At 41.1% G+C, this 26,730-nt stretch overlaps 1 protein-coding gene across 2 annotated transcripts in view; it reads left to right on the top strand.

The window, feature by feature from the left end:
* The window catches only part of LOC117527568 (mediator of RNA polymerase II transcription subunit 15-like), a 51,695-nt gene extending 25,057 nt beyond the window's left edge, over nt 1-26,638 (top strand). The window contains exons 4-13 of one of the 2 annotated variants that reach the window (XM_034189971.1): nt 3,194-3,295; nt 3,543-3,661; nt 5,410-5,537; nt 5,634-5,768; nt 8,972-9,035; nt 9,113-9,179; nt 9,666-9,823; nt 10,968-11,134; nt 24,618-24,716; nt 24,806-26,638. In XM_034189971.1, coding sequence (XP_034045862.1) covers nt 3,194-3,295; nt 3,543-3,661; nt 5,410-5,537; nt 5,634-5,768; nt 8,972-9,035; nt 9,113-9,179; nt 9,666-9,823; nt 10,968-11,134; nt 24,618-24,716; nt 24,806-24,942 — 1,176 coding nt within the window. In that variant the 3' untranslated portion in view covers nt 24,943-26,638. Of the gene's footprint in view, nt 1-3,193; nt 3,296-3,542; nt 3,662-5,409; nt 5,538-5,633; nt 5,769-8,968; nt 9,036-9,112; nt 9,180-9,665; nt 9,824-10,967; nt 11,135-24,617; nt 24,717-24,805 lie in introns of both variants that reach the window. The other variant, XM_034189970.1, reaches the window with a different exon arrangement.
* Nucleotides 26,639-26,730: the final 92 nt, after the last annotated feature.

The following is a 26,730-nucleotide window of genomic DNA, read 5'->3' as shown; positions in this document are numbered from 1 at the left end:
CGTATTTGAAAGCAAATGACAAACATCTTGAATCATGGGGATGTACACCTTATTCACTGATAGGTGAACTCATGAGAAGGAAAAAAACATATGCTAATTTATTGATTATTACCAGTGCTACACTCGCTAGACTGTTACCAGTGCTAAACTCGCGACACTGCAAAGGTGTAGCGAGTTATGAACAAATACACTTCTGGTGTTTCCAATCTTTATTTTCTGACACCTCTGATGAATAACCCAGATTTCTGCCTGGGGGTAAAAAGTGCAATATTTCAAAGATGGTGCAGTACAGGAATAAGAGTGGTTGGTGATTTATTTGAAGCTAATGTCCTTATGTCCTTCGTACAAGTTCAGAGTAAACATGGAATTCCACAGAAGGACTTTTTTGCTGATTTACAGGTGCGGCACTCCATTCAGGCAAATTTTAAGACCACCCGAGAAACAATATTACTGGGACCTATTGAGAAGTTTGTTCTGGATATTATTGATAAGAAATCTATTATCAAGCAGTCTTGTGTGGTTTTACAAGAATATAATGGCCATAATATTGGTAAAGTGATTGAACGATGGGAGGAAGATCTGCAACGTCATTATGATGGAAAAGACTCTTTGCTCCACTCACTTATTTGTTAGCAACAAACACAGAGAAACCCAGTATAAAATCCTGCATAGACAGCACAGGCTACCAGTTTTTCTGAACAAAATAGACCCACATAGGTCACCTTTGTGTTTTAAATGCAAAGCAGCTTAATGGGACATATTTGCACTGCTTATGGATTTGTCCAAAAATAGTTAAATATTGGTCTTGTGTAACTAAGGAAATTGGTGCTATACTGCAGATGAGAATGTGTAAGGATCCAGGCCAGTTTCTATTAGGGCTGCCATCTCCCAATAAATTGACGGACAAAAATAAAATCATTAAGAAAACTTTTATTCTTAGCACGAAATGTATTTTGTTTAAGTGGATTAAGGAGAAGCCACCAACAGTAACTGAATGGTATAATGAAATTTTTAAAGTGTTACCAATGGAAAGCTTAAGTGCAAAGTTACAGTGGGGCAAAAAGTATTTGGTCTGTCCCTGACTGTGCAAGTTCTCCTACTTAGAAAGATGAGAGAGGTTTGTAATTTTCATCATAGGTACACTTCAACTATGAGAGACAAAATGAAGAAAAAAAAATCCAGGAAATTACATTGTAGGATTTTTAAAGAATTTATTTATAGATTATGGTGGAAAATAAGTATTTGGTCAATAACAAAAGTTCAGCTCAGTACTTTGTAACATAATCTTTGTTGGCAGTGACAGAGGTCAAACATTTCATGTAAGTCTTCACCAGGTTTGCACACACTGTAGCTGGTATTTTGGCCCATTCCTCCATGCAGATCTCCTCTAGAGCAGTGATGTTTTGGGGCTATCACTGGGCAAAATGGACTTTCAACTCCCTCAACAAATTTTCTATGGGGTTGAGGTCTGGAGACTGGCTAGGCCACTCCAGGACCTTGAAATGCTTTTTACAGAGCCACTCCTTCGTTGCCTGAGCGGTGTGTTTGGGATCATTGTCATGCTGGAAGACCCAGCCACGTTGCATCTTCAGTGCTCTCACTGATGTAAGGAGGTTTTGGATTAAGATCTCACAATACATGGCCACATTAATTCTTCCCTTAACACGGATCAGTCGTCCTGTCCCCTTTGCAGAAAAACAGCCCCAAAGCATGATGTTTCCACCCCCATGCTTCACAGTAGATATGGTGTTCTTGGAATGCAACTCGGCATTCTTCTTCCTCCAAACACGACGAGTTGAGTTTTTACCAAAATGTTCTATTTTGGTTTCATCAGACCACATGATATTCTTCCAATCGTCTTCTGGATTATCCATATGCTCTCTGGCAAACTTCAGACGGGCCTGTACACATACTGGCTTAAGCAGGGGGACACGCCTGGCACTGCAGGATTTGAGTCCCTCTCTGCATAGTGTGTAGCTTTTGTTACTTTGGTCCCAGCTCTCTGCAGGTCATTCATCAGGTCCCTCCGTGTAGTTCTGGGATTTTTGTTCACCGTTCGCATGATCATTCTGACCCCACGGGATGACATCTTGTGTGGAGCCCCAGATCAAGGGAGATTATCAATGGTCCTGTATGTCTTCCATTTTCTTACAATTGCTCCCACAGTTGATTTATTCACACCAACCTGCTTGACTATTGTAGATTCATTCTTCCCAGCCTGGTGCAGGTCTATAATGTTCTTCCTGGTGTTCTTCAACAGCTCTTTCGTCTTGGCCATGGTTGAGTTTGGAGTCTGACTGTTTGAGGCTGTGGATAGGTGTATTTTATACAGATAACGAGTTCCAACAGATGCCATTAATACAGACAACAGGTGGAGGACAGAGGAGCTTCTTAAAGAAGAAGTTACAGGTCTGTGAGAGCCAGAAATCTTGCTTTTTTTGTGGGTGATCAAATACTTATTTTCCACCATAATTTACAAATAAATTATTTAAAAATGTGATTTCCTGGATTTTTTGCCTCATTTTGTCTCTCACAGTTGAAGTGTACCTATGATGAAAATTACAGACCTCTCATCTTTCTAAGTCAGAGAACCTGCACAATCAGGGACTGACTGAATGCTTTTTTACCCACTGTAAGGGGTGACAGCAATAAATATCTGGACTTATGGTACCCTCTACTGGAATACTTGCCCGGTGAGCTAAGCGATACCTTGCAGAGGGGCACAGGCTCGTTGAAGTGGAGAACCTTAGGCTCTTCCAGTTGAATGGCTCTGTATGTTTTAGGTAAATTGCCTACATTTTTTTTTTTTTTTATCTGACTTAACCGTCTCTAACTCAGACTGCTCAGTGTTTATGGTTCTGATCTGTTTTTTGTTGTTTTGTGTGTGTGTGTGTGTGTGTGTGTGTTGTGTGGTTCTCTTTAATATGTTAAAATCTCAATAAAATAAAAATTAAAAAAACTGAAAAAACTTGGTTGTTGACAGAAACCATTTCAAGTCAAGTTTTGTGTGTGTGTGTGTGTGTGTGTGTGTGTGTGTGTGTGTGTGTGTGTGTGTGTGTGTGTGTGTGTGTGTGTGTGTGTGTGTGTGTGTGTGTGTGTGTGTGTGTGTGTGTGTGTGTGTGTGTGTGTGTGTGTGTGTGTGTGTGTGTGTGGCACACGGCTAACCTGTCCCACCATCCATGTCGTTCTAAAGATGATGGCTCGCCCTGGGATGCAGATTCCACCACGGATGCCTCGTGCTGCCCAGAACCCGAGCATAGCACCTCCAAACTCTGCTGCACTAACTGCCCCACAGGTATTTTACCCCAGACCTTTGACTCTCCCTGACCATGTTGTACTGCCCATGCCCATTTTTTTTCTTACCACCCAGCTGATCATTGGCTCCACCTCTTTTACCAGCATGGAAGGACAGATGTCTTTGCTAGCATGATGTGATTAGTTGTGAGCGCTGCAGATGGCGTTGTCACTCAGTGTTACTGTTTGTAAATTGGAAGAAGTGTTGCCCCTCCTCTTACGCATGACTCATTTCTCTCTAATCACAGGTACAGCAGCATCAGATGATGTCATCACCATCACCGGTGCAGGTCCAGACACCACAGTCGATGCCTCCCCCTCCTCAGCCGTCACCTCAGCCTCCCTCCTCACAGCCCAACTCAGCGAGGTATCCCAGTTTGATGTGAAGGCTTGATTCCTCTGAGTTGATACGATTTGGATTAGTTGTGACTTCAGTATATGTTTCAGTAAGCCTTTTGATGCTCTTTGTATAGCCGCTCAGGAAATATGGAACATTTTTGACTTTGGTTTGTTTGTGCAGACTGACTGATTCTGTGCTTTGGAGCATTGAGGTCTTGAACACTGTTGTGCTCCCTCGTGCATGTGTTGTTTGATGGTGTTCTCCTGTCACAGGTGGTCGTCATCAGGTGGTTTTTATTTTTATTCTTCATAATTTTTCAGCTGCTCCTGTTAGGGGGCAGCACAGTGGGTCACACCCTGTCCTCAGTATCTTTCCCTGTCATGCCATCCAACTACACATCCTCTTTCACCACAACCATAAACCTCTTTGTTCCTCCATCTTCTCCTCCTGCCAGGTGGCTCCATCCTCAGCATCCTTTTCCCTGTACACCCTGAGTCCCTCCTCTGCACATGTCCAGACTATCTGTCTCACCTGTCTGATTTCATCTTATACGTTCACTTGTAATCGTGTCCATGCCCAAAGAAAATTGCCGCCTCTTCAGCTCTGCGTCTTGTCTTTACTGTTCAGGTTTAATGTTGTTTGTCTTTTGGCTGCACCTGTTTGTTCAGGGTTGTCACAGTGCATGAGTGCAGATCCGCATCGGGATTTGGCACAAGCTTTACACCGGATGCCATACCAGATGCAACTCCAGAAACAAACAGCCCCTGGTCTTCCTGAGAGGAAGTACTAACCAGGACCCACTCTGCTGAGTTTCTGAGACTGGAAGGATCAGACTTACTCAGAGCACCTTCTGGTTTAATTAAGAAAAGGAGAAAAAGATGAAGGTCTGTTATTGTCGTTGTACAGTACATACATGAATGCTTGCAACGAAATTTGTACTCTACATTTAACCATCCTAATTACAGTTGGACAGAATCTGACCACTAGGGGCAGTGGGCAGTGCCGCCTGGAGACCAACTTCAGATGTAGAGATGTTACCTTGGTCAGGGGCAGAGGAAGGAGCAGACCCCAGTGTGCATGTTTTGATAGTAGGAGGAAACTGGAGTGCTCAGAGGAAACCCACACAGACACAGGGAGAACATTTAGACTCCCCACAGAAAGGAACTGGCCATGGGTGGAATCAAACCCCAGACCTTCTTGCTGTGAGGCGAGTGTGAACCACTTATCCACCGTGTAGGGTCACATTTGACACTGTGGAGACACTCATATCCCATTACCTGGTCTTTCCAGAGGATCCTTGGGAATCACTGGAGTGATTGTGCAGTTACTTGAAGAGAACCGGATGAGGTGGACTGCCTGCACGCATCCTCACAGAGCGTCCGCTGCACTTTCCAGAACCATGCAGTCGCTCTGGTCTGCTTGGTTGTTGGCTTGTGGTCAAACTTTAGGTTGGGTTAGTAAATTGTCAGACTCTACTGCTGATGAAGTGGTTTGAAGGCCTTCCTGTGGTTTGCTGTTCTTCACACTTTTAACCTTCCGGTTTCATGTGCAGCCACTCAGACCTTCTTATTCAGTCGATCTGTTTTAGCACAGTGATGATCGCTTTCTGTGACACAGTTTGTCCTCTTTATTCGATGGCACTTAGAGGAGCACAGGACATTATGTAGTATTTGTCGTTTTGGCTGATGAAGATAAACTCCACCCTCCCCTCTTGGTTGGCGGCTGCTCTGTTGGTGATGCAGTGCTTCAAAGTTTAATCTATGTGCTATCTCCAGCTCAGGCCCGACTCCATCTCCAGGTGGGTTCCAGCCCAGTCCATCCCCTCAGCCCTCCCAGAGTCCAGCTAATGCTCGAACGCCACAGAATTATGGTGTCCCTTCCCCTGGACCGCTCAACACTCCCGGTACGCACTCGGAAAGCAGCAGTTAAATTAGTTCCATTTCAGGATTTATGTCGGTTATCTGGTGGACAGTTTTCCTCTGATGTTGTTATCCTGTAGGTAACCCCAGCTCTGTGATGAGTCCGGCTGGCGCCGTGTCTTTGGAGGACCAGCAGTACATGGAGAAGCTCAAACAGCTGTCCAAATACATCGAACCGCTACGCAGGATGATCAACAAGATTGACAAAAATGAAGGTCAGCTGCAGAATACTGAAGAAAACTTACAGAATAAAATGTGTTCCCCAAGATGAGCTCTCTGTAGCTAAGTAGGCCATGGGCTTCTGGGGTTCCCTGGTGCGCCCCTGCCACTTTACATTTTTTCCCTCTTTAATAATTGAGCATCACTCACAAAACAAGTATTTTCTAACATAGTGACCGTGAAAATTGAGACAAACTGCCGCAGCAAAGGAGGGTGGAGCCACATTGTACTATAGGCCATGGGCTACTTGGCGTCCCTCGTGCACCCCCCCCGCCCCCCAAACACACACACACACACACACACACACACACACACACAACTCAACAAAATGGGGATTTTTGGAATGCTTGGGATGTCTACAATATGAGATTAAATGTAACCGTGAATAAAATGGGCCTCAGTATCTTTTACCAGCATTCCGTACAAAAATAGTTTTCGAGCTAGGCTGCACAGCATAGAAAGCGGGCTTTAATTGATTAACTTAGGCAACAGTTTTCACGTACATGATAGTCTGTGGGCCATGCAGCTTTTTGGGACCACTTAAAGGTATAATGCCACTGGGTTTTAAAAAGATTTAATGAATACGCCATTTTTTTTGTCACCACTATAATTTTATTCCTTAGCATTTAGATATTCATAATATGATATTGTCAATATGATCAAACTTCATGCTGTCTGGAAACAATTTAGAATTTCGACCCCTGAGGGGGAGAAGTTCAAGGAATCAGATGCAATGACCAACATTTTGGTAGATAAGAAATCTTATGGATGTTAACATAAGATGAGTCACAGGTAATCTGAAAACCTCAATCATGTGCACACACGCTTCCTCCTGTAGTTGGTCTGCATGACTGTGATGAAGGAGAACACAATATTCACTGTGGAATTTTCCTCCACATTAATACATTCTCTTCATTAAAATAAACTGTAGTTTTGTAACATGTTCCACAAATAAGCCTACATTATAATGTTTGGATTTTGGTAGAAACTAAATTTTCTCAGTTGTGTGAAATTTGAAAGGCCCTATAGCTTTAAGGGGACTAAACAACACTTACAATCCAGCCTCAGTGTACCATGACCTGGACAAAAATGTATGATGGTCATCCAAAGGTGGCAGCTGTAGCCAGGTAGGGGGCAATGAAAAATTACACAGGGGTCAAAATTTAAAAATGCTCCAATCATATTGTAGAGAAGCTTGAATCTTCGACTGGACTGGGTTGCTTGACGTGAGGATGTTTCGCTTCAAATCGCAGAAGCTTCCTCAGCTAAAATTCTTCTCTGGTAGTCTGACTTCCGTCTTGACTCTTGTAGAGAAGAATAAACAGAAGCTTCTCTACTATGGAAACCACCTGGACAACTGAGAGCCTACACAGAAACTCCAATCATATTGAAAACTATACCACATTATTTGTCTGATCATGAAGATTCTAAAAAGGTATAGCTTGGACTGTCCATGACTGAATGTTACGGGGTAAAAACAACACAAATGGTGACAAAGATCAATTTTCATCTGTACAGGGGTCAGACATTAAAGTTTGGTAAAAAATTGATGCAAAATATTGGTTGAGTTATTAGAGTTTTAAAAAAGAATAGTTTACACCATCTGTCGTGCAGTTATCACGTTATGGGGTTTCATACATCACAGAATCCAATGAACTTTGACCTTTACTTTGGTGACCAAGCATTCAACATGGGCAAAACTGTTCCATTTATTAATCCTGTTACCAAGTGCCTGTCAGTTGGTTTCTGAGGGTGGATTTTTGACCTGTGGTTCAAGTTCAGGTTTATTTGCCATTTGCAATATTAAAACCACATTGGAAAAAAGGTGCAAGGAGCTCAAAATGCACTAGCAAGACATACAAAAAACTATATAAAGACATAAAAACGACAAAGCCACAAAATAAATGTAAGATGCATTTAGAACTAGTCAGAGTATTGATCATTACCACAGCTTGAGGGAAGAAGCTTTTACTGTAGCGTGATGTCCCACATTTAATAGACCAATAGCGCCTACCCGAGGGGAGAAGCTCAGATAGGTCCCTGGTGGGATGCAGGAGGTCTTTAGTTGTGGCCAAAGACCGGGACTGAAGTGTTTTTTTGTTTTTTTTTGTAAATGTCCCCCAGGACAGACAGCAATAGTCCTACTGGCTGAACGAACCACTCTATTCAAAGCCTTTCTTTAGCAGTGGCATTTCCAAACCATGCAGTTATAGTGTTTGTAAGAAGACTTTCAATGCAGCCATGATAGAAATTTAAGACAATATTCTTGTTAAGAGTGAATTATTTCAGTTTACGCAGAAAAAAGCCGCTGTCTTAACAATTTCACTGGTGTTATAATTCCAGCTCAAGTCATCAGATAAAAACACTCCAAGAAATTTACAGTTTTTAACTGTTTGCACCTCAGCGCCATTTAATATGATGGGAACATGAGATCTTTTTTTACTGAAGTCAACAACCAACTCAAATGTTTTTGCTGTTTTTAGCTTCAAATTGTTTTCTTCACTCCAGGAAACCAACTTTTGTACTTCAGATCTATAAAGAGTCCTCATGAGAAGAGATCAAACCAATAATAGTTGTGTCATCTGCATACTTAATTATCAGATTATTAGGAAACGACGCAACACAGTCATAAGTGTACAAAGTGTACAACAGTGAGCTTAAATACAACCTTGTGGCGAGCCAATATTTACAGTAAGTTTATCAGAGACACAGCCATTGATCTTGACTCTTTGTGGTCTTCCAGTTAGAAAACTAAAAATCCATTTGCAAATGGCATCACTCAAACCCAAAAATCTATTTCTGTATGAGCCTTGCAGGAACAAGAGAATTAAAAGCAGAGCTATAGTCAATAAAAAACATTCTAGCCTGGGATTTTTCCTTGTCCAAGTGTTTTTACACTGAGTTCAAGGCAAATGAAATGGCATCCTCCATGCTTCTGTTCTGTCTATATATGAACTGAAGTGGTTCAACAGACACAGAGATCTGGGCTTTAATGTGCTCCAGCACAAGATGTTTGAAGGTTTTCATCGACACTAATGTAAGCGCGACTGGCCTATAGTCATTTAAACAGACACAGAGATCTGGGCTTTAATGTGCTCCAGCACAAGATGTTTGAAGGTTTTCATCGACACTAATGTAAGCGCGACTGGCCTATAGTCATTTAAACAGTGAGATGGATTTGTCCTTTTTCTGCAAGCAGATAGAAAGAAGGACCTAAGCAAGATGAAGAGTCTGCTGAACATTTTGACTGATCCCAGTACCAGGTAAGAGCCCCCACGATGCGAGCGCCAACTGCCAAATTCTCAACACAGATGGCTTCATGCTTGTTTCTCACCTGCAGGTGTCCTCTGAAGACGCTGCAGAAGTGTGAAATCGCTTTGGAGAAGCTGAAGAATGACATGGCCGTGGTAAGATTGCCTCACAATGCGTCCGAGAACACCAAGAAGCTTTAGACATTAAACATAAACGGGAAGTCCTGTCACATGTCTGATATCAGCATTTGTTTGTCAAGGTATTCAAAATGAAGTATTAGAATGTCATTTTTTTATTGAAGACTAAAAACATTTTGAGTTTAAGATCATGCACAGACAGTTTAAAACTTCAGATTTTATTTTTGTGGTAAATGACGTGGAACATAAACATTGGCATGATGTAGAGTGTAAATACTGCCATGATGTCTTCAGAACTCAAGGTAGATGAACTGATTAAGACTGAATTTTGAGGTATCTGGAATACAGCATTACGTGGTTCCAGCTCATTAGCGCCTTGGCTCTCACTAACCCTTTAGCTGTCCTTAGCTCTTTAGCTGTCATTAGCTCTTTAGCTATCATTAGTTTGTTAGCTTTCCGTCGCTTATCCGTTGACTTTCAATTGTGTTGTTGGACTTTTTACAGCCAACTCCGCCTCCTCCACCAGTCGCCACCAAACAGCAGTATTTGTGCCAGCCACTGCTCGATGCTGTCATGGCCAACATCCGCTCTCCAGTCTTCAACCACTCCCTCCACCGCACGTTTGCCCCTGCTATGACTGCCATCCATGGAGCACCCCTTGTGTAGGTCACGGGTTTTTATGTTAAAGTGGAGAATGACATGATGCCGTTTAGTATTCCTAATATGAAACATTGACCACTTTCTAATGTTGCCATTCCTTCTCACAACACTGAAGACATTTTGGCATTGAGGATACCCAGCGATGAAGCGTTTCAGGTGTTATTTTGTCCCATTCTTCTTGCAAACATGTCTTAAGGTATGCAACAGTACAGGGTCGTCGATGTAGCATTTTTATTTTATTTTTTGGCAATTCTCCACCCATTCTCTTTTGTGGATGGGTCAGGCAGCGCAGTCCAATACCCGTATCCTCTTCTTCGACAGCCAAGCTTTTGTAATGTGTGCAGAATGTGATTTTGCAGTTGTAGGAACGTTGCTGGAAATAATGTCATGTTGAAAGCAGCGTATGTTGCTGTAAAATCTCAATGTACTTTCCTGCATTACTGCTGCTGTTACAGAAGTGTGACTTGGCCAGGGTACTGTCACAACCCCATACCATGACAGATCCTGGCTTTGTTGCTGATAAGTCTGGATAGTCCTTTTTGTCTTTTGTCTGGAGCACACATTGTCCATTTCTTCCTAGAACGATCTGGAATATTGATTCATCTTACTGCAATACACATTTCCACTGTGTCATGGTCCATCCCAGATTCCTTTGAGCTCAGAGGAGTTGATGTTGTTTCCGGACAAGGTTAACATCAGGCTTCTTTTTTGAACAGTGAGGTTTTAAGGGGCATTTGTAAATGTAACTTGATATTGTAGTGCTTCACAAAGGTTTCCCAAAGTAATCCCGTGCCCATGTGGTTATATCGGCTACTGATGAATGGCGGTTTTTAATGCAGTGAGATTATGGGTGTTCACCTTGGGCTGGCAGCCTAAATAAATGGATAAATAAATTAGCAAGATGAAAAAAATCCAATATATTAATTATATTCTACACTGTAGAAGGAGAAATACGCAAGTCCCTTCTAATCTTTCTTTGAGGAATAACATTTGCATTACAGGAATGGATGTATATTCATGAAAGAAATGAAATGGACACCACCAATCATTTTGGGGTGATTGGTGGTGTTTTGAACATTAATTTTCTCTGTGTGATATTGGCTTCCATGTACCAAAGTGGTTTTTGTTTTTGTTTTTTCCTTTCAGGACCACCAGCAGCTCCTCTCGGAAGAGGAAGAACGAGGATGATGAGCGACAGACCATCCCTAACATCCTGCAGGGTGAGGTGGCACGCCTCGACGTCAAGTTCCTGGTCAACCTGGATCCTTCCTACTGCAGCAACAACGGCACCGTGCACCTCGTCTGCAAACTGGGTAAACAAAGAACATTGATGGAGTTAAATTGAACTTAAAGCGGTTATTGTGTGAAACACTCTGATTTGGCAGTTAGCGAGGAAGAATAAATAAATGCTGACAGGTATTTAGAGGAAGGAAAATTTTCTCCATAAATTCATTTTATTTAGTAATTTTACTTGTCTCTGATTGGTTTCTGTATTAATCTTCTTTTCCCTCATGTGGGTTGATGGTTCTGATTATCTCCGGTCCCGACCTCCTCCACTCTTCCTTTACTCCTCCTGTCCACCTCGACTTCATCCTTCCACTCTTGTTCTCCTGCTTGGCTGATGCGCTGTTTTTTTTTTTTTGTTTTTTTTTACCGATACACGACTTTCTTCAGTGGGTCTCCTGCTGTGGTTCTTCCTTTCATTCTCTTACTAGTAACTCCACACATTCATCTCAGAGTTCTTAATTCTTCTTTGCAATTCTCACCCCCCATGCGTCACTTCTGGTCTTCTAAACCTGACCGTGTCGTAATACTTGACTCACACTCCTGATGCCCTTTTCCAGTTGTTCTGTCCAAACTGCACCCTGGAGTATTTCTGCTCCCAGTTTGTCATCTTCAGCCCCCACTAGTTTCTTTGCAACTATTATGTCCTCTTCCTCTTCAGACCTCTGTCTTTCACGCTCCTTCTCCATTCCTCCTCTATTCTGGGGCTGCACATCACCGTGTCACCATGGGTCACATCTGGGAGTAGGCACTGCTGGATCCACCACCACCACTCTACAGAACAGACTAGCAACCATGCAGGCAGACCCAATCCACCCCCAGCCAGGTGAAATGTGGGTGTGTACTTGACCTCCTCCAACCTCTGAGGCACCTGCATGTTCAGAGGAACACAGCACATAGACAAAACTTTGGAGCTGATGCTCTTCATCTGAGTATTAGGAAGGAACTGCTCATTTGACATAGTCTTTCCAGCGGTACTCAAGGATCCTCCACAGAGACCTGGAACGAAAGACATCCAGTTGTCACCGGTTAGAGTCCAAGTCCCACAGCCATCAGACAGGCAGCACCAGGACCCTAAAGACTTGGACGTTCATTCTTCTGCAAAGATATTGGCATCACCAAACACCTTTGACCTATGACTCCATAACTCTTCTCCGGGTCCTCGGCCTTTGATTCCTATTTTTAAGGAGTTCAAACACTCGATCTTGTTAAAAATAGAAACTTCATATTTTTTCTATATTTTCACATTTTGTTTCCCCTTTGATGTTGGACTTTATTTTCCTGTTATATTTTCCTGTTTCCTGGGTTTTTTGTAACTAATATCGTTTTCATGAATTCACTTTATATATATATATATATATATATATATATATATATATATATATATATAGTGAGGAAAATAAGTGAACACCCAGCGATTTTGCAAGTTCTTCCACTTAGAAATAATGGAGGAGTCTGAAATTTTCATCTTAGGTGCATGTCCACTGTGAGAGACATAATCTTAAAAAAAAAATCCGGAAATCACAATGTATGATTTTTTTTATTTTTTTTTTTTTTTATATAATTTATTTGTATGTTACTGCTGCAAATAAGTATTTGAACACCTACCAACTAGCAAGAATTCTGGCTCACACACAGACCTGTTAATTTTTCTTTAAGAAGACCTCTTGGACTTCCGGTTGGAACACCGCAACGCTGGCAGCACAGTAGATAGACTCCTGAGCGGACTCGAGAAATCTTATAAAAAGGCCCATTCGTTATGAGAAATATCATATACATAAAGTATTAAAAGGCGGGCCAGACATCATCATATACTATTTTTTCACAAAAAAGGGAAAGAAGAGCACGTTTTGGGTTCCGTGTACAAGGCTAACTAACACCTGCTCAGCAAATCCCACGATGGCAGACTCCGAGATCCTACATGACCTAAAACAGTTTCAACAAGAAAGCAGGGGCCAATTTGAAGAGTTGAAACGTGACATTTCCTCAGTCAGTAACAGACTAGAGGTGACGGAAAACCGAATAGAAAAGGTCGAAGAACGAATTCAAACAACCGAGGACGTAGCTACTGGCTTGCTAAAACTATGCTCGAAGTTAGAAGAACAGCTAACTGACATGCAGGCCCGTGGCAGGCGAGAAAACATGAGGATCTATGGGGTCAGTGAAAATGCAGAGAAAGAGGCGTCAGAAATGGGAATTTTTGTGGAAAAACTGCTTTGTTGGGGGAGGTGATGGTCTAGTGGTTAAGGTGTTGGGCTTGAGACCAGAAGATCCTGGGTTCAAATCCCTGTCTGACTGGAAAATCGCTAAGGGCCCTTGGGCAAGGTCTTTAATCCCCTATTGCTCCCTGTGTATAGTGAGCGCCTTGTATGGCAGCACCCTGACATCGGGGTGAATGTGAGGCATAATTGTAAAGTGCTTTGAGCGTCTGATGCAGATGGAAAAGTGCTATATAAATGCAGTCCATTTACTTTGTGAGGGTCTCCAGCTGCCAAATGATGTGGAGTTACACATCGAAAGAGCACATCGCTCCCTGGGACCAATGCCACCTCCAAGCACCCCACCCCGCTCCATTATTGTGAAGTTTTTAAGTTTCCGAACCAAGGAAATGGTGCTGCGTAAATCCTGGCAAATGAAAGGTTTCAAGTGGAAAGATAAACAAGTAACCCTGGACCAGGACTTTCCACCTGCCATTATTGGAAAGCGGAGAGAATACGCTGAAATCTGGAAAGTGTTAAAAGAGAAAGACGTGCGGTTTCAAACACTCTTCCCCGCCAGGCTGCGTGTGAGACATGGCGATGGAGTTATGATCTATGACACGGCAGCGGAGACGGCAGAGGATATGGTGAAAGGGGATACGCAGTCAAGCTCATACAGACACCAACATCACTTGTGAAACACATCCAACAGATGACCTGGACCCGGGTGGACCGACGCGCGAGGAAGAATGCACCTGATTCAGAGCGGGACCCCAGCTACAAGGAGAAGGTACGCGCATTTCGGAGAACATCCCCGAGCCCAAGCACGAAGTAAAGGTTTAAGACTGCGAGGTCTTTTGAATGAAAATGTCCCTTTGATTGAAATATGATAAGTTTGAAATGACTGGGTGAGTAAAATATTGTAATATTGAAGGTTCTACTATGGGAGTTTACATAGCACTGTTATAGCCATAAGGATCCCCTGCACTGTTGACAGGAGCAGGGTCATTGCCTTAGAGCGCCCCCTGGGACACAAGAGGGTCTATTGCGCAGACCCCAACATAGGGAGTCATGTTCATTTCTGTTCTTTTTGTTGTTGTATTACACTCTGTTGTTCTTTGCAGGGAAGGGAAGAGTGCCATGTTTAATGACTTTGTTAATTGGTAATACACTCATATGTCAGCCCGGTCTGTAAAATTTCTTTCACTAAATACAAATGGGATACACAGTCCAATTAAGAGATCAAAAATATTAACACAATTGAAAAGGGAGAAAGTCCAGATAGCATTTCTTCAGGAGACTCACCTGGATGATTGTGAGCATGCCAAATTGAACAAAATGGGATACTCTAAAGTATATTTTTCTTCTCACAGCTCTGGGAAATGTAGAGGAGTAGCAATTTTGTTGTCCAACGCAGTGAATTTTGAATATATTTCTGAATGTAAGGATAAAGAAGGAAGATACATTTTGGTCATAGGTAAACTGGAGGGAACATTAGTGAGTCTGTTAAATGTGTACATGCCACCTGGCAGTGACTGGTCAATATATAAACATGTATTTGAAACACTTACAACTAAATGTCAAGGTATTCCAATATAGGGAGGTGATTTCAACATTTGATTACAACCAAAAACTGACAGCTCAAATGGCAGACCAGATGCTAAAAATATTTATAGAAAGGTTAATAATTTTATGAAAGAAGTGGGAATAATTGACGTTTGAAGGGAAAATAACCATAGAGTGTGCGACTATACTCATTATTCCTCAGCTCACAATGTTTATTCACGAAGATTTTTTTTTTTTTTAAATGTTCAAGAATGATATGCATAGAGTATTTTCCCAGTGTAATCTTTACGTGCCTTAACTAAAGCACTCCTTCTGCTGAATCACCTCTAAATTATTTACACATTATTCACTTTGCGTGTTTTTAGGAATCCGCTAGCTTAGCGTAGCTACTAGCTCTTAGCTGATTTAGCATGGCGGCTTCTCCTGTCTCTCCCGCACTTTTCTGCTCTGGGTGTGAAATGTTTAGTTATTCCTCGGCCTCCTTTAGCAGTAATGGTACTTGTAATAAGTGTAGCTTATTCGTAGATTTGGAGGCCAGGCTGGGCGAATTGGAGACTCGGCTCCGCACCGTGGAAAATTCTACAGCTAGCCAGGCCCCTGTAGTCGGTGCGGACCAAGGTAGCTTAGCCGCCGTTAGTTACCCCCTGGCAGATCCCGAGCAGGCTGACTGGGTGACTGTGAGGAGGAAGCGTAGCCCTAAACAGAAGCCCCGTGTACACCGCCAACCCCTTCACATCTCTAACCGTTTTTCCCCACTCGACGACACACCCGCCGAGGATCAAACTCTGGTTATTGGCGACTCTGTTTTGCGAAATGTGAAGTTAGGGACACCAGCAACCATAGTCAATTGTCTTCCGGGGGCCAGAGCAGGCGACATTGAAGGAAATTTGAAACTGCTGGCTAAGGCTAAACGTAAATTTGGTAAGATTGTAATTCACGTCGGCAGTAATGACACCCGGTTACGCCAATCGGAGGTCACTAAAATTAACATTAAATCGGTGTGTAACTTTGCAAAAACAATGTCGGACTCTGTAGTTTTCTCTGGGCCCCTCCCCAATCAGACCGGGAGTGACATGTTTAGCTGCATGTTCTCCTTGAATTGCTGGCTGTCTGAGTGGTGTCCAAAAAATGAGGTGGGCTTCATAGATAATTGGCAAAGCTTCTGGGGAAAACCTGGTCTTGTTAGGAGAGACGGCATCCATCCCACTTTGGATGGAGCAGCTCTCATTTCTAGAAATCTGGCCAATTTTCTTAAATCCTCCAAACCGTGACTATCCAGGGTTGGGACCAGGAAGCAGAGTTGTAGTCTTACACACCTCTCTGCAGCTTCTCTCCCCCTGCCATCCCCTCATTACCCCATCCCCGTAGAGACGGTGCCTGCTCCCAGACTACCAATAACCAGCAAAAATCTATTTAAGCATAAAAATTCAAAAAGAAAAAATAATATAGCACCTTCAACTGCACCACAGACTAAAACAGTTAAATGTGGTCTATTAAACATTAGGTCTCTCTCTTCTAAGTCCCTGTTGGTAAATGATATAATAATTGATCAACATATTGATTTATTCTGCCTTACAGAAACCTGGTTACAACAGGATGAATATGTTAGTTTAAATGAGTCAACACCCCCGAGTCACACTAACTGTCAGAATGCTCGTAGCACGGGCCGGGGCGGAGGATTAGCAGCAATCTTCCATTCCAGCTTATTAATTAATCAAAAACCCAGACAGAGCTTTAATTCATTTGAAAGCTTGACTCTTAGTCTTGTCCATCCAAATTGGAAGTCCCAAAAACCAGTTTTATTTGTTATTATCTATCGTCCACCTGGTCATTACTGTGAGTTTCTCTGTGAATTTTCAGACCTTTTGTCTGACTTAGTGCTTAGCTCAGATAAGATAATTATAGTGGGCGATTTTAACATCCACACAGATGCTGAGAATGACAGCCTCAACACTGCACTTAATCTATTATTAGACTCTATTGGCTTTGCTCAAAAAGTAAATGAGTCCACCCACCACTTTAATCATATCTTAGATCTTGTTCTGACTTATGGTATGGAAATAGAAGACTTAACAGTATTCCCTGAAAACTCCCTTCTGTCTGATCATTTCTTAATAACATTTACATTTACTCTGATGGACTACCCAGCAGTGGGGAATAAGTTTCATTACACTAGAAGTCTTTCAGAAAGCGCTGTAACTAGGTTTAAGGATATGATTCCTTCTTTATGTTCTCTAATGCCATATACCAACACAGTGCAGAGTAGCTACCTAAACTCTGTAAGTGAGATAGAGTATCTCGTCAATAGTTTTACATCCTCATTGAAGACAACTTTGGATGCTGTAGCTCCTCTGAAAAAGAGAGCTTTAAATCAGAAGTGCCTGACTCCGTGGTATAACTCACAAACTCGTAGCTTAAAGCAGATAACCCGTAAGTTGGAGAGGAAATGGCATCTCACTAATTTAGAAGATCTTCACTTAGCCTGGAAAAAGAGTCTGTTGCTCTATAAAAAAGCCCTCCGTAAAGCTAGGACATCTTTCTACTCATCACTAATTGAAGAAAATAAGAACAACCCCAGGTTTCTTTTCAGCACTGTAGCCAGGCTGACAAAGAGTCAGAGCTCTATTGAGCTGAATATTCCATTAACTTTAACTAGTAATGACTTCATGACTTTCTTTGCTAACAAAATTTTAACTATTAGAGAAATTACTCATAACCATCCCAAAGACGTATCGTTATCTTTGGCTGCTTTCAGTGATGCCGGTATTTGGTTAGACTCTTTCTCTCCGATTGTTCTGTCTGAGTTATTTTCATTAGTTACTTCATCCAAACCATCAACATGTTTATTAGACCCCATTCCTACCAGGCTGCTCAAGGAAGCCCTACCATTATTTAATGCTTCGATCTTAAATATGATCAATCTATCTTTGTTAGTTGGCTATGTACCACAGGCTTTTAAGGTGGCAGTAATTAAACCATTACTTAAAAAGCCATCACTTGACCCAGCTATCTTAGCTAATTATAGGCCAATCTCCAACCTTCCTTTTCTCTCAAAAATTCTTGAAAGGGTAGTTGTAAAACAGCTAACTGATCATCTGCAGAGGAATGGTCTATTTGAAGAGTTTCAGTCAGGTTTTAGAATTCATCATAGTACAGAAACAGCATTAGTGAAGGTTACAAATGATCTTCTTATGGCCTCGGACAGTGGACTCATCTCTGTGCTTGTTCTGTTAGACCTCAGTGCTGCTTTTGATACTGTTGACCATAAAATTTTATTACAGAGATTTGAGCATGCCATAGGTATTAAAGGCACTGTGCTGCGGTGGTTTGAATCATATTTGTCTAATAGATTACAATTTGTTCATGTAAATGGGGAATCTTCTTCACAGACTAAAGTTAATTATGGAGTTCCACAAGGTTCTGTGCTAGGACCAATTTTATTCACTTTATACATGCTTCCCTTAGGCAGTATTATTAGACGGTATTGCTTAAATTTTCATTGTTACGCAGATGATACCCAGCTTTATCTATCCATGAAGCCAGAGGGGACACACCAATTAGCTAAACTGCAGGATTGTCTTACAGACATAAAGACATGGATGACCTCTAATTTCCTGCTTTTAAACTCAGATAAAACTGAAGTTATTGTACTTGGCCCCACAAATCTTAGAAACATGGTGTCTAACCAGATCCTTACTCTGGATGGCATTACCCTGACCTCTAGTAATACTGTGAGAAATCTTGGAGTCATTTTTGATCAGGATATGTCATTCAAAGCGCATATTAAACAAATATGTAGGACTGCTTTTTTGCATTTACGCAATATCTCTAAAATCAGAAAGGTCTTGTCTCAGAGTGATGCTGAAAAACTAATTCATGCATTTATTTCCTCTAGGCTGGACTATTGTAATTCATTATTATCAGGTTGTCCTAAAAGTTCCCTAAAAAGCCTTCAGTTAATTCAAAATGCTGCAGCTAGAGTACTGACGGGGACTAGAAGGAGAGAGCATATCTCACCCATATTGGCCTCTCTTCATTGGCTTCCTGTTAATTCTAGAATAGAATTTAAAATTCTTCTTCTTACTTATAAGGTTTTGAATAATCAGGTCCCATCTTATCTTAGGGACCTCGTAGTACCATATCACCCCAATAGAGCGCTTCGCTCTCAGACTGCAGGCTTACTTGTAGTTCCTAGGGTTTGTAAGAGTAGAATGGGAGGCAGAGCCTTCAGCTTTTAGGCTCCTCTCCTGTGGAACCAGCTCCCAATTCAGATCAGGGAGACAGACACCCTCTCTACTTTTAAGATTAGGCTTAAAACTTTCCTTTTTGCTAAAGCTTATAGTTAGGGCTGGATCAGGTGACCCTGAACCATCCCTTAGTTATGCTGCTATAGACGTAGACTGCTGGGGGGTTCCCATGATGCACTGTTTCTTTCTCTTTTTGCTCTGTATGCACCACTCTGCATTTAATCATTAGTGATCGATCTCTGCTCCCCTCCACAGCATGTCTTTTTCCTGGTTCTCTCCCTCAGCCCCAACCAGTCCCAGCAGAAGACTGCCCCTCCCTGAGCCTGGTTCTGCTGGAGGTTTCTTCCTGTTAAAAGAGAGTTTTTCCTTCCCACTGTAGCCAAGTGCTTGCTCACAGGGGGTCGTTTTGACCATTGGGGTTTTACATAATTATTGTATGGCCTTGCCTTACAATATAAAGCGCCTTGGGGCAACTGTTTGTTGTGATTTGGCGCTATATAAAAAAATTGATTGATTGATTGACTTGTGAGATTGGAACTTGTGCCATATCAGATCATGAACCAGTGTATTTAACAGTCAGTATTAGCAGCAGGATTAGATCCACCCTATGGAAGTTAAATTCCAATATCTTGAAAGATACTGACATTCAAAACACCCTGAAAAAGGAAATTGTCTTATCTTGAATACAATGACACTGATGAGGTCTCATCCCATAGATGAGGTCTATGGGATGCTTTGAAAGCCGTAATTTGAGGAAAGATAATAGCAATCTCTGCTACTCTAAAGAAGTGTAAAATTAAAAAAATACAAGAATTAGAAACCAAACTTAAAGAACTTGTGAAAGAACACTCCACTAAATAATTTGGTCAAATTAAAAATAAAAGAAGTGAAAAATGAGATAGATGCTATAAACACACAGGAGATTCAAAAAAAATCTCCTTTTTACAAAACAATGATATTACGACGCAGGCGGGAGAGCACTCAAGCTTTTATCTTACAGATTAAGAAAACAAGAGGCAGAATGGACAATACATAAAATAAAACACCCAATAACAAATGCTGTGGAGACTAGCCCTGAAAAAATACAAGAATGCTTTGAAGAATATTACCGGAAATTGTATTCTCAACCACAATTAGGGAGCAGTGAAGACATTGACGCATTTTTATTATCCCTAAACTTACCTAAAGTCTCAGAGGATCAAAATAAGAGATTGACATAAAAAATAAGAAAGGAAGAAGTTTTAGCATCAATAAAGAGATTGAAAAATGGCAAAAGCCCAGGGGCTGATGGATTTAATTCAGAGTGGTATAAAGCTATGCAAGAACATCTAGTCTTAACATTGGTGAAAATGTTCAGTTGGAGTTATTGTCAAGAAAAGTATACCACCTTCTTGGAAAGAAGCCATCATTTCCATAATCCCAAAAGAAAATAAAGACAAAACGCAATGTGGAAACTATCGCCCTGTAAGTGTGCTCAACATAGATTACAAAATTTTTACCTCTATTTTATGCAAAAGATTAGAGACAATTCTACCAGACCTTATAAACAAAGACCAGACAGGTTTCATTAGACAGAGACGGACTCAGGACAATATTCGAAAAACATTATTAGTTGTGAAACATGTCAAAAAATGTAATTTGGAAACACTCATGATAAGTTTAGATGCTGAAAAAGCATTTGATTCGGTACGATGGGAATTTCTATATAAAATAATAGCTAAATTTGGCTTCCATCATAATATTATTGACACTTTTGCTGCGCTATACAACAAACCAGTTGCCAGAATAAAGATTAACGGGGATTTGACCAAAACTTTTACCTTGGAGAGAGGCACTCGTCAAGGGTGTGGAGCCTCCACACTTTTATTTGCTTTATTCATCGAGCCTTTGAGCCAAGTTTTAAGACAGACTACAGAAATCAAAGGAGTAAACCTTGACTCGGGTGAACAAAAACTAGCCCTTTTTGTGGACGACATACTGATGTTTTTGACTGAGCCCTCGCAATGTCTACCCAAACTAATGTAGGTATTGGATAAATATGGTTCTCTCTCTGGATATAAAATCAACATAAATAAAACTTGTGTTAAAAATAAACTATAAGCCACCAATAAGTATAAAAAAACACATATAAATGGAAATGGGACTCAAATAACATCAAATATTTGGGAGTTGTTTTAATAGATTTTGATAAACTTTTTGACGCAAATTATGGTCCATTAATCTCAAAAATTAACAGATTTACAGAGGTGGAGCACAGTCCCCTTTTTGGGCTTGCACTCTTGTGTGAAATCAATCAGAATGAACATCCTTCCACGATTACTGTATTTATTTCATTGTTTACCAGTTTGGATATCACAGAAATATTTTGATGAATGGGATAGAATGTTGGGTAAATATATTTGGCAAAACAAAAAAGCTAGAGTTAAATATAAAACGCTACAGTTGATGAAGGAGAAAGGTGGACTCGGGCTACTTTGCCTTCAAGAATATTACTATGCGGCCCAAATTAGACCTCTGATATGTTTAGGTTCCCCAACCTACTCAGCCAGCTGGAAGGAAGTTGAAAGGGTAGAAACAGAAAAAATACCAATTATGGCAATATTGTCAGATAAAAAATTAAGAAAAAAATTTAACACCATGAAGGATTTTATGTACGAATCTATGCTGAAATGTTGGGATGGGGTACTAAAAATGTGTAAACTGGAGAAAATCTCTGGGATATTAAGATGGATAGCGTATGATTCAGACTTTTGCCAAATACTCAAGATAACAGGTTTAAAACTTGGATCTCAAACGGTCTAACTTCGTACTACTCTTTCATCCACAAGGGGGTGTTCATGAGCTTTGAAAAACTGAAGGAAAAAAATGGTCTTCGTCAAGACGACTTATATAGATATTTACAAATCCGACGACATTTCGATCAAAACATCAAAGTATTATGGGAAAACAGTGAATTAGGATTTATACACACCTTTTTAACTCTAACAAAATCAATTTCTATGAACAATATAATATCTAATTTGTATAAAGCAATTCAGTTAAGTAAAGAAGGTAACACAGAGCACACTAAGAAAAAATGGGAAATTGAGGGCAATCTGAATATTTCAATTGAAAGTTGGGAAAAGATTTGTCATCTTCAGTGGAAGACCACAGGATCTAATACATGGTGAGAGTTTGGATGGAAGAGTATTACGAGGTTCTTTACCACACCTGTTCAGAAAAGACACAGAGGGAGTGGGGATTCATGTTGGAGGCTCTGTGGCTCCTCTGGGGCCAACCACTATCACATTTTTTGGGATTGCAGTATTCTCAAATCATACTGGTCACAGATTTGCAATCATGTAAATTATGTTTTTGGCTCTAAAGTGCCGTTTACATTTGAATGCTTATATTTGGGAGATGTAAATGTTCAGAATTGGAGAAGGGATGAAACAAAATTATTGGCAATCCTATTAATTGCAAGTAAAAAAGCCATCACAAGAAAATGGTTGAAGGCAGACCCTCCCTCGGTGGAAGAATGGATAGAAATAGTCCACGATATCTACAAGATGGAAAAACTATCCTCCATCATTTGGAACCAAAGAGACTCTTTTTACGAAACATGGACAAAGTGGACAGAATATGTGAAATATACAAGATCGGACTTTACTTGAACAATATTTTTATCAATGAATACTGATTATTCATTTTCTGACCAAATGTAACAGCACTCTTCCCCATTGTTTTTTTTTTCCCCTCTGTTTTTGTATATTTGAAAACTTAAAAATAAAAAAATTACAAAAAAAAGAAGCCCTCTTATTAACTGCACCTGTTTGAACTTTTTACCTGTATAAAAGACACCTGTTCATACACTCAATCACACTCCAACCTGTCCACCATAGCCAAGACCAAAGATTTTTTAATAATTTATTTGTGTTACTGCTGCAGATAAGTATTTGAACACCTGTGAAAATCAATGTTAATATTTGGTACAGTAGCCTTTGTTTGCAATTACAGAGGTCAAACGGTTCCTGTAGTTTTTCACCAGGTTTGCACACACTGCAGCAAGGATTTTGGTCCACTACCCCATACAGATCTTCTCCAAATATTTCAGGTTTGGAGTTTCAGCTCCCTCCAAAGTTTTTCTATTGAGTTCAGGTCTGGAGACTGGCCAGGCCACTCCAGGATGTTGAAATTCCCCTCCTTAGTTTCCCTGGCTGTGTGTTTAGGGTTATTGTCATGCTGGAAGACCCAGCCATGACCCATCTTCAATGCTCTTACTGAGGGAAGTAGGTTGTTTGCCAAAATCTCGCAATACATGACCCCATCCATCCTCCCTTCAGTACCTTGCAGTCATCCTGTCCCCTTTGCGGAAGAGCACCCCCAGAGTATGATGTTTCCACCCCCATGCTTCACAGTTGAGACGGTTTTCTTGGGGTTGTTCTCATCCTCTAAACATGGTAAGTGTAGTTGATTCCAAAAAGCTCTATTTTGGTCTCATCTGACCACATGACCTTCTCCCATGCCTCCTCTGGATCATCCAAATGGTCACTGATAAACTTCAAATGGGCCTGGACATGTGCTGGCTTGAGCAGGGGGACCTTGCTGCCCTGCAGATTTTAAACCATGACAGCATCATGTGTTACTAATGTAATCTTTGTGACTGTGGTCCCAGCTCTCTTCAGGTCATTGACCAGGTCCTCCTGTGTAGTTCTGAGCTTTCTCAGAATCATCCTTATCCCACAAAGTGAGATCTTGCATGGAATCCCAGACCAAGGGAGATTGACAGTCATCTTGTTTCTTCCACTTTCTAATAAATAATCATAACAGTTGTTGTCTTCTACCAAGCTGCTTGCCTGTTGTCCTGTAGTCCATCCCAGCCTTGTGCAGGTCTACAGTTTTGTCCCTGGTGTCCTTAGACAGCTCTTTGGTTTTGACTATGGTGGACAGGTTGGAGTGTGATTGATTGAGTGTGTGAACAGGTGTCTTTTATACATGTAACAAGTTCAAACAGGTGCAATTAATACAGGTAAAGAGTGCAGAATAAGAGGGCTTCTTAAAGAAAAATAACAGGTTTGTGTGAGCCAGAATTCTTGCTGGTTGGTTGGTGTTCAAATACTTATTTGTAGCAGTAACATACAAATAAATTATTTTAAAAAAATCATACATTGTGATTTCCGGATTTTTATTTTTTAGATTATGTGTCTCACAGTGGATCTGCACTTAAGATGAAAATTTCAGACCCCTCCATTATTTCTAAGTGGGAGAACTTGCAAAATCGCATGGTGTTCAAAAAAAAATTTAAAAAAAAATTATATAATATATATATATATTATACACACACACACACACACACACTAACGCCACAGTGTAAAACACTGAGATCACACGAGGACAGAAAAATCCAGTGGGACGTTCTTTTATTCTGAATGGTCATGATATTGGTGGTCATGTTGACATGATGCCTGTAGATGCTTCAGTGGTCATGTGACTCCTCATCATCCCCTCTCGTTTCCTTCCAGATGATAAAAACCTTCCCAGCGTTCCTCCCCTGCAGCTCAGCGTTCCAGCAGATTATCCAGAACAAAGTCCTTACTGGGCCGATGACGGCACGCAGTACGGTGAGAAACCTGAAACAGAATGTCTGAAAACCAGGTCAAATTGTTGTGACTCTAAAACCTGTGTTTTTGTCTGAATTTTTATTTTTTAGACGCCAACGGCTTCCTGCAGACGGTCCACAGGAACATGACATCCAAGCTGCTGCAGCTTCCTGACAAACACTCTGTGACTGAACTGCTCAACACTTGGGCTCAGAGCGTCCAGCAGGCCTGTCTGTCAGCCACTTGAAGCCACGCCACCGGCCTTCAGTCTGGAAGCTCCGCCCCCACATTTCAGTTTGATAAGAATGAAACCATTGCGATAGCTTACATTTCGATATTGCTGTTCTTTCTGTGACATAAACATTGCTTTTTTTTTTGTTTTTGTTTTTTATAATGTTCGAGTTTGTGACATGAAGCTTCCCAATGAAGCGGTTAAGTCAAATTTAACAAATGGAACCCTCCACTGTAAATACACCCTGCGGGACGCCACCTGTAGGTTTTCTGTAGAAACACGGAGCACTCTATATGAAACCCATATGTGGGCATCACCACGTTGGCACTGCTGACTTTGGCTCCGTCATGATGAACCCATAGTGGATAAAGGGGAGGAGTGTGGCGACTCAGTGTGTGACAAAAGAAGCCTAAACACGCACTTATCTTAGGGTCTGAACCAGATAACAGGCTAACCTCTGTTCTCGAGTGTTTATGAAATCATTTTGTGGACTGCACGGTGGCTCTCATAACAGTCAGCTTTGGTGTGGACGTTAAACGTTATGAGCTGCTTATTTTCGCAGTCATCATGCGCGAAAGGACCTAACAGATGATAGCTGCTAAAAGTGCCGAAGAGAACTTCAGTCTCCAAATACTGCAACAGATACATCTTAGATGAGCCACATTATTCCAGGGGTTTGTGACAAAATGCTCAAAACGACAGACGCAGCTCTCCACAAGAGCTAGCAGCCGCATCAAGCGGCCTCTGGGCTACGAATGCCGCGAGAGGTGGCTGTGTTTAGCCCAGCAGTGGTTGCTCAAAGTGACCACGCCCCTAATTATGCATAACTTTATAATATTTTTTTGTACCAGGTAGTAAACATGTTTGTTTCTGTTCTGAAGTTGGACATTTTTATATGGACTTTAATGGGAAAACAAAGTTATGCATATTTAGGGGCGTGGTCGCTCAGAGTGACCACACACTTAATTATGCATAACTTTATAAAAAAATTGTACCAGGTTGTAAACATGTTTCTGTTCTGAAATTGTACAGGACTGGACTTTAATGGGAGCCTGCTCGCTTTTGGATCCACTCTCAAGTGGCCAGTCAAGGAACTGCTACTTTTTCTTGTGGGCGGGCCTCATCGGAGCCTATCAAAACTCTGCTTGGATGAAACTCATTTGCATCTTTGTGTAAAACACCATGGGGTTGTTTCTGGGTCTGTGGTTTTTATTCAGACAGCTCATTGTGTTATTGGAACAGGCATTTCTGTAGTTCGTTGCTGCAGTTCTTCCTAACTGCTGACCTTTGACCACTTGCGGATGCGCCAGTGACGTTGGACTCGCCCCCAGTCTGTTATCCTTGCTCAGCCTGTATCATTTGCCCCTCATCTTAAGACTGCTCCTGTGTGAGACTTTGTCCACCACGGGACTTGGACACAACACAGCAGAGACAAAGACACCTTTCAGATTGTGACCACCAGAGTGCTCTGTAGTCTGAGGAACCCATCAGCCAGCTATGACTCTTAAACAAATTCCAGCAAATGTTCAGTTGTTAAAGTTTTACAGTATTTGATAATGAATTGAGCTGCAATAATTGAATATTAAATTAATTACAAACTTTTAATTCTTTTTTAATATGATTTTTCTGATTTCAGCCCCTTGAATGTTAATCAGAGTAAAATTATTTTCAGAAAGTCAACTTGGGGTTTGAGATAAAAGCTGGCATTTTTCCAACTATATGGACCAAATTAATAAGGATCAACATTGACAGTAATAGTTGCAGCAATAATCTCAGTCATTTATTTAATGGCGTTAAGAGCTC

This window comes from Thalassophryne amazonica, chromosome 16 (assembly GCF_902500255.1).
Source record: "Thalassophryne amazonica chromosome 16, fThaAma1.1, whole genome shotgun sequence".
Classification (NCBI taxonomy): Eukaryota; Metazoa; Chordata; class Actinopteri; order Batrachoidiformes; family Batrachoididae; genus Thalassophryne; species Thalassophryne amazonica.
The sequence above is the reverse complement of the archived record's forward strand: the minus strand, read 5'-3'. Positions and strand labels throughout refer to the sequence as shown.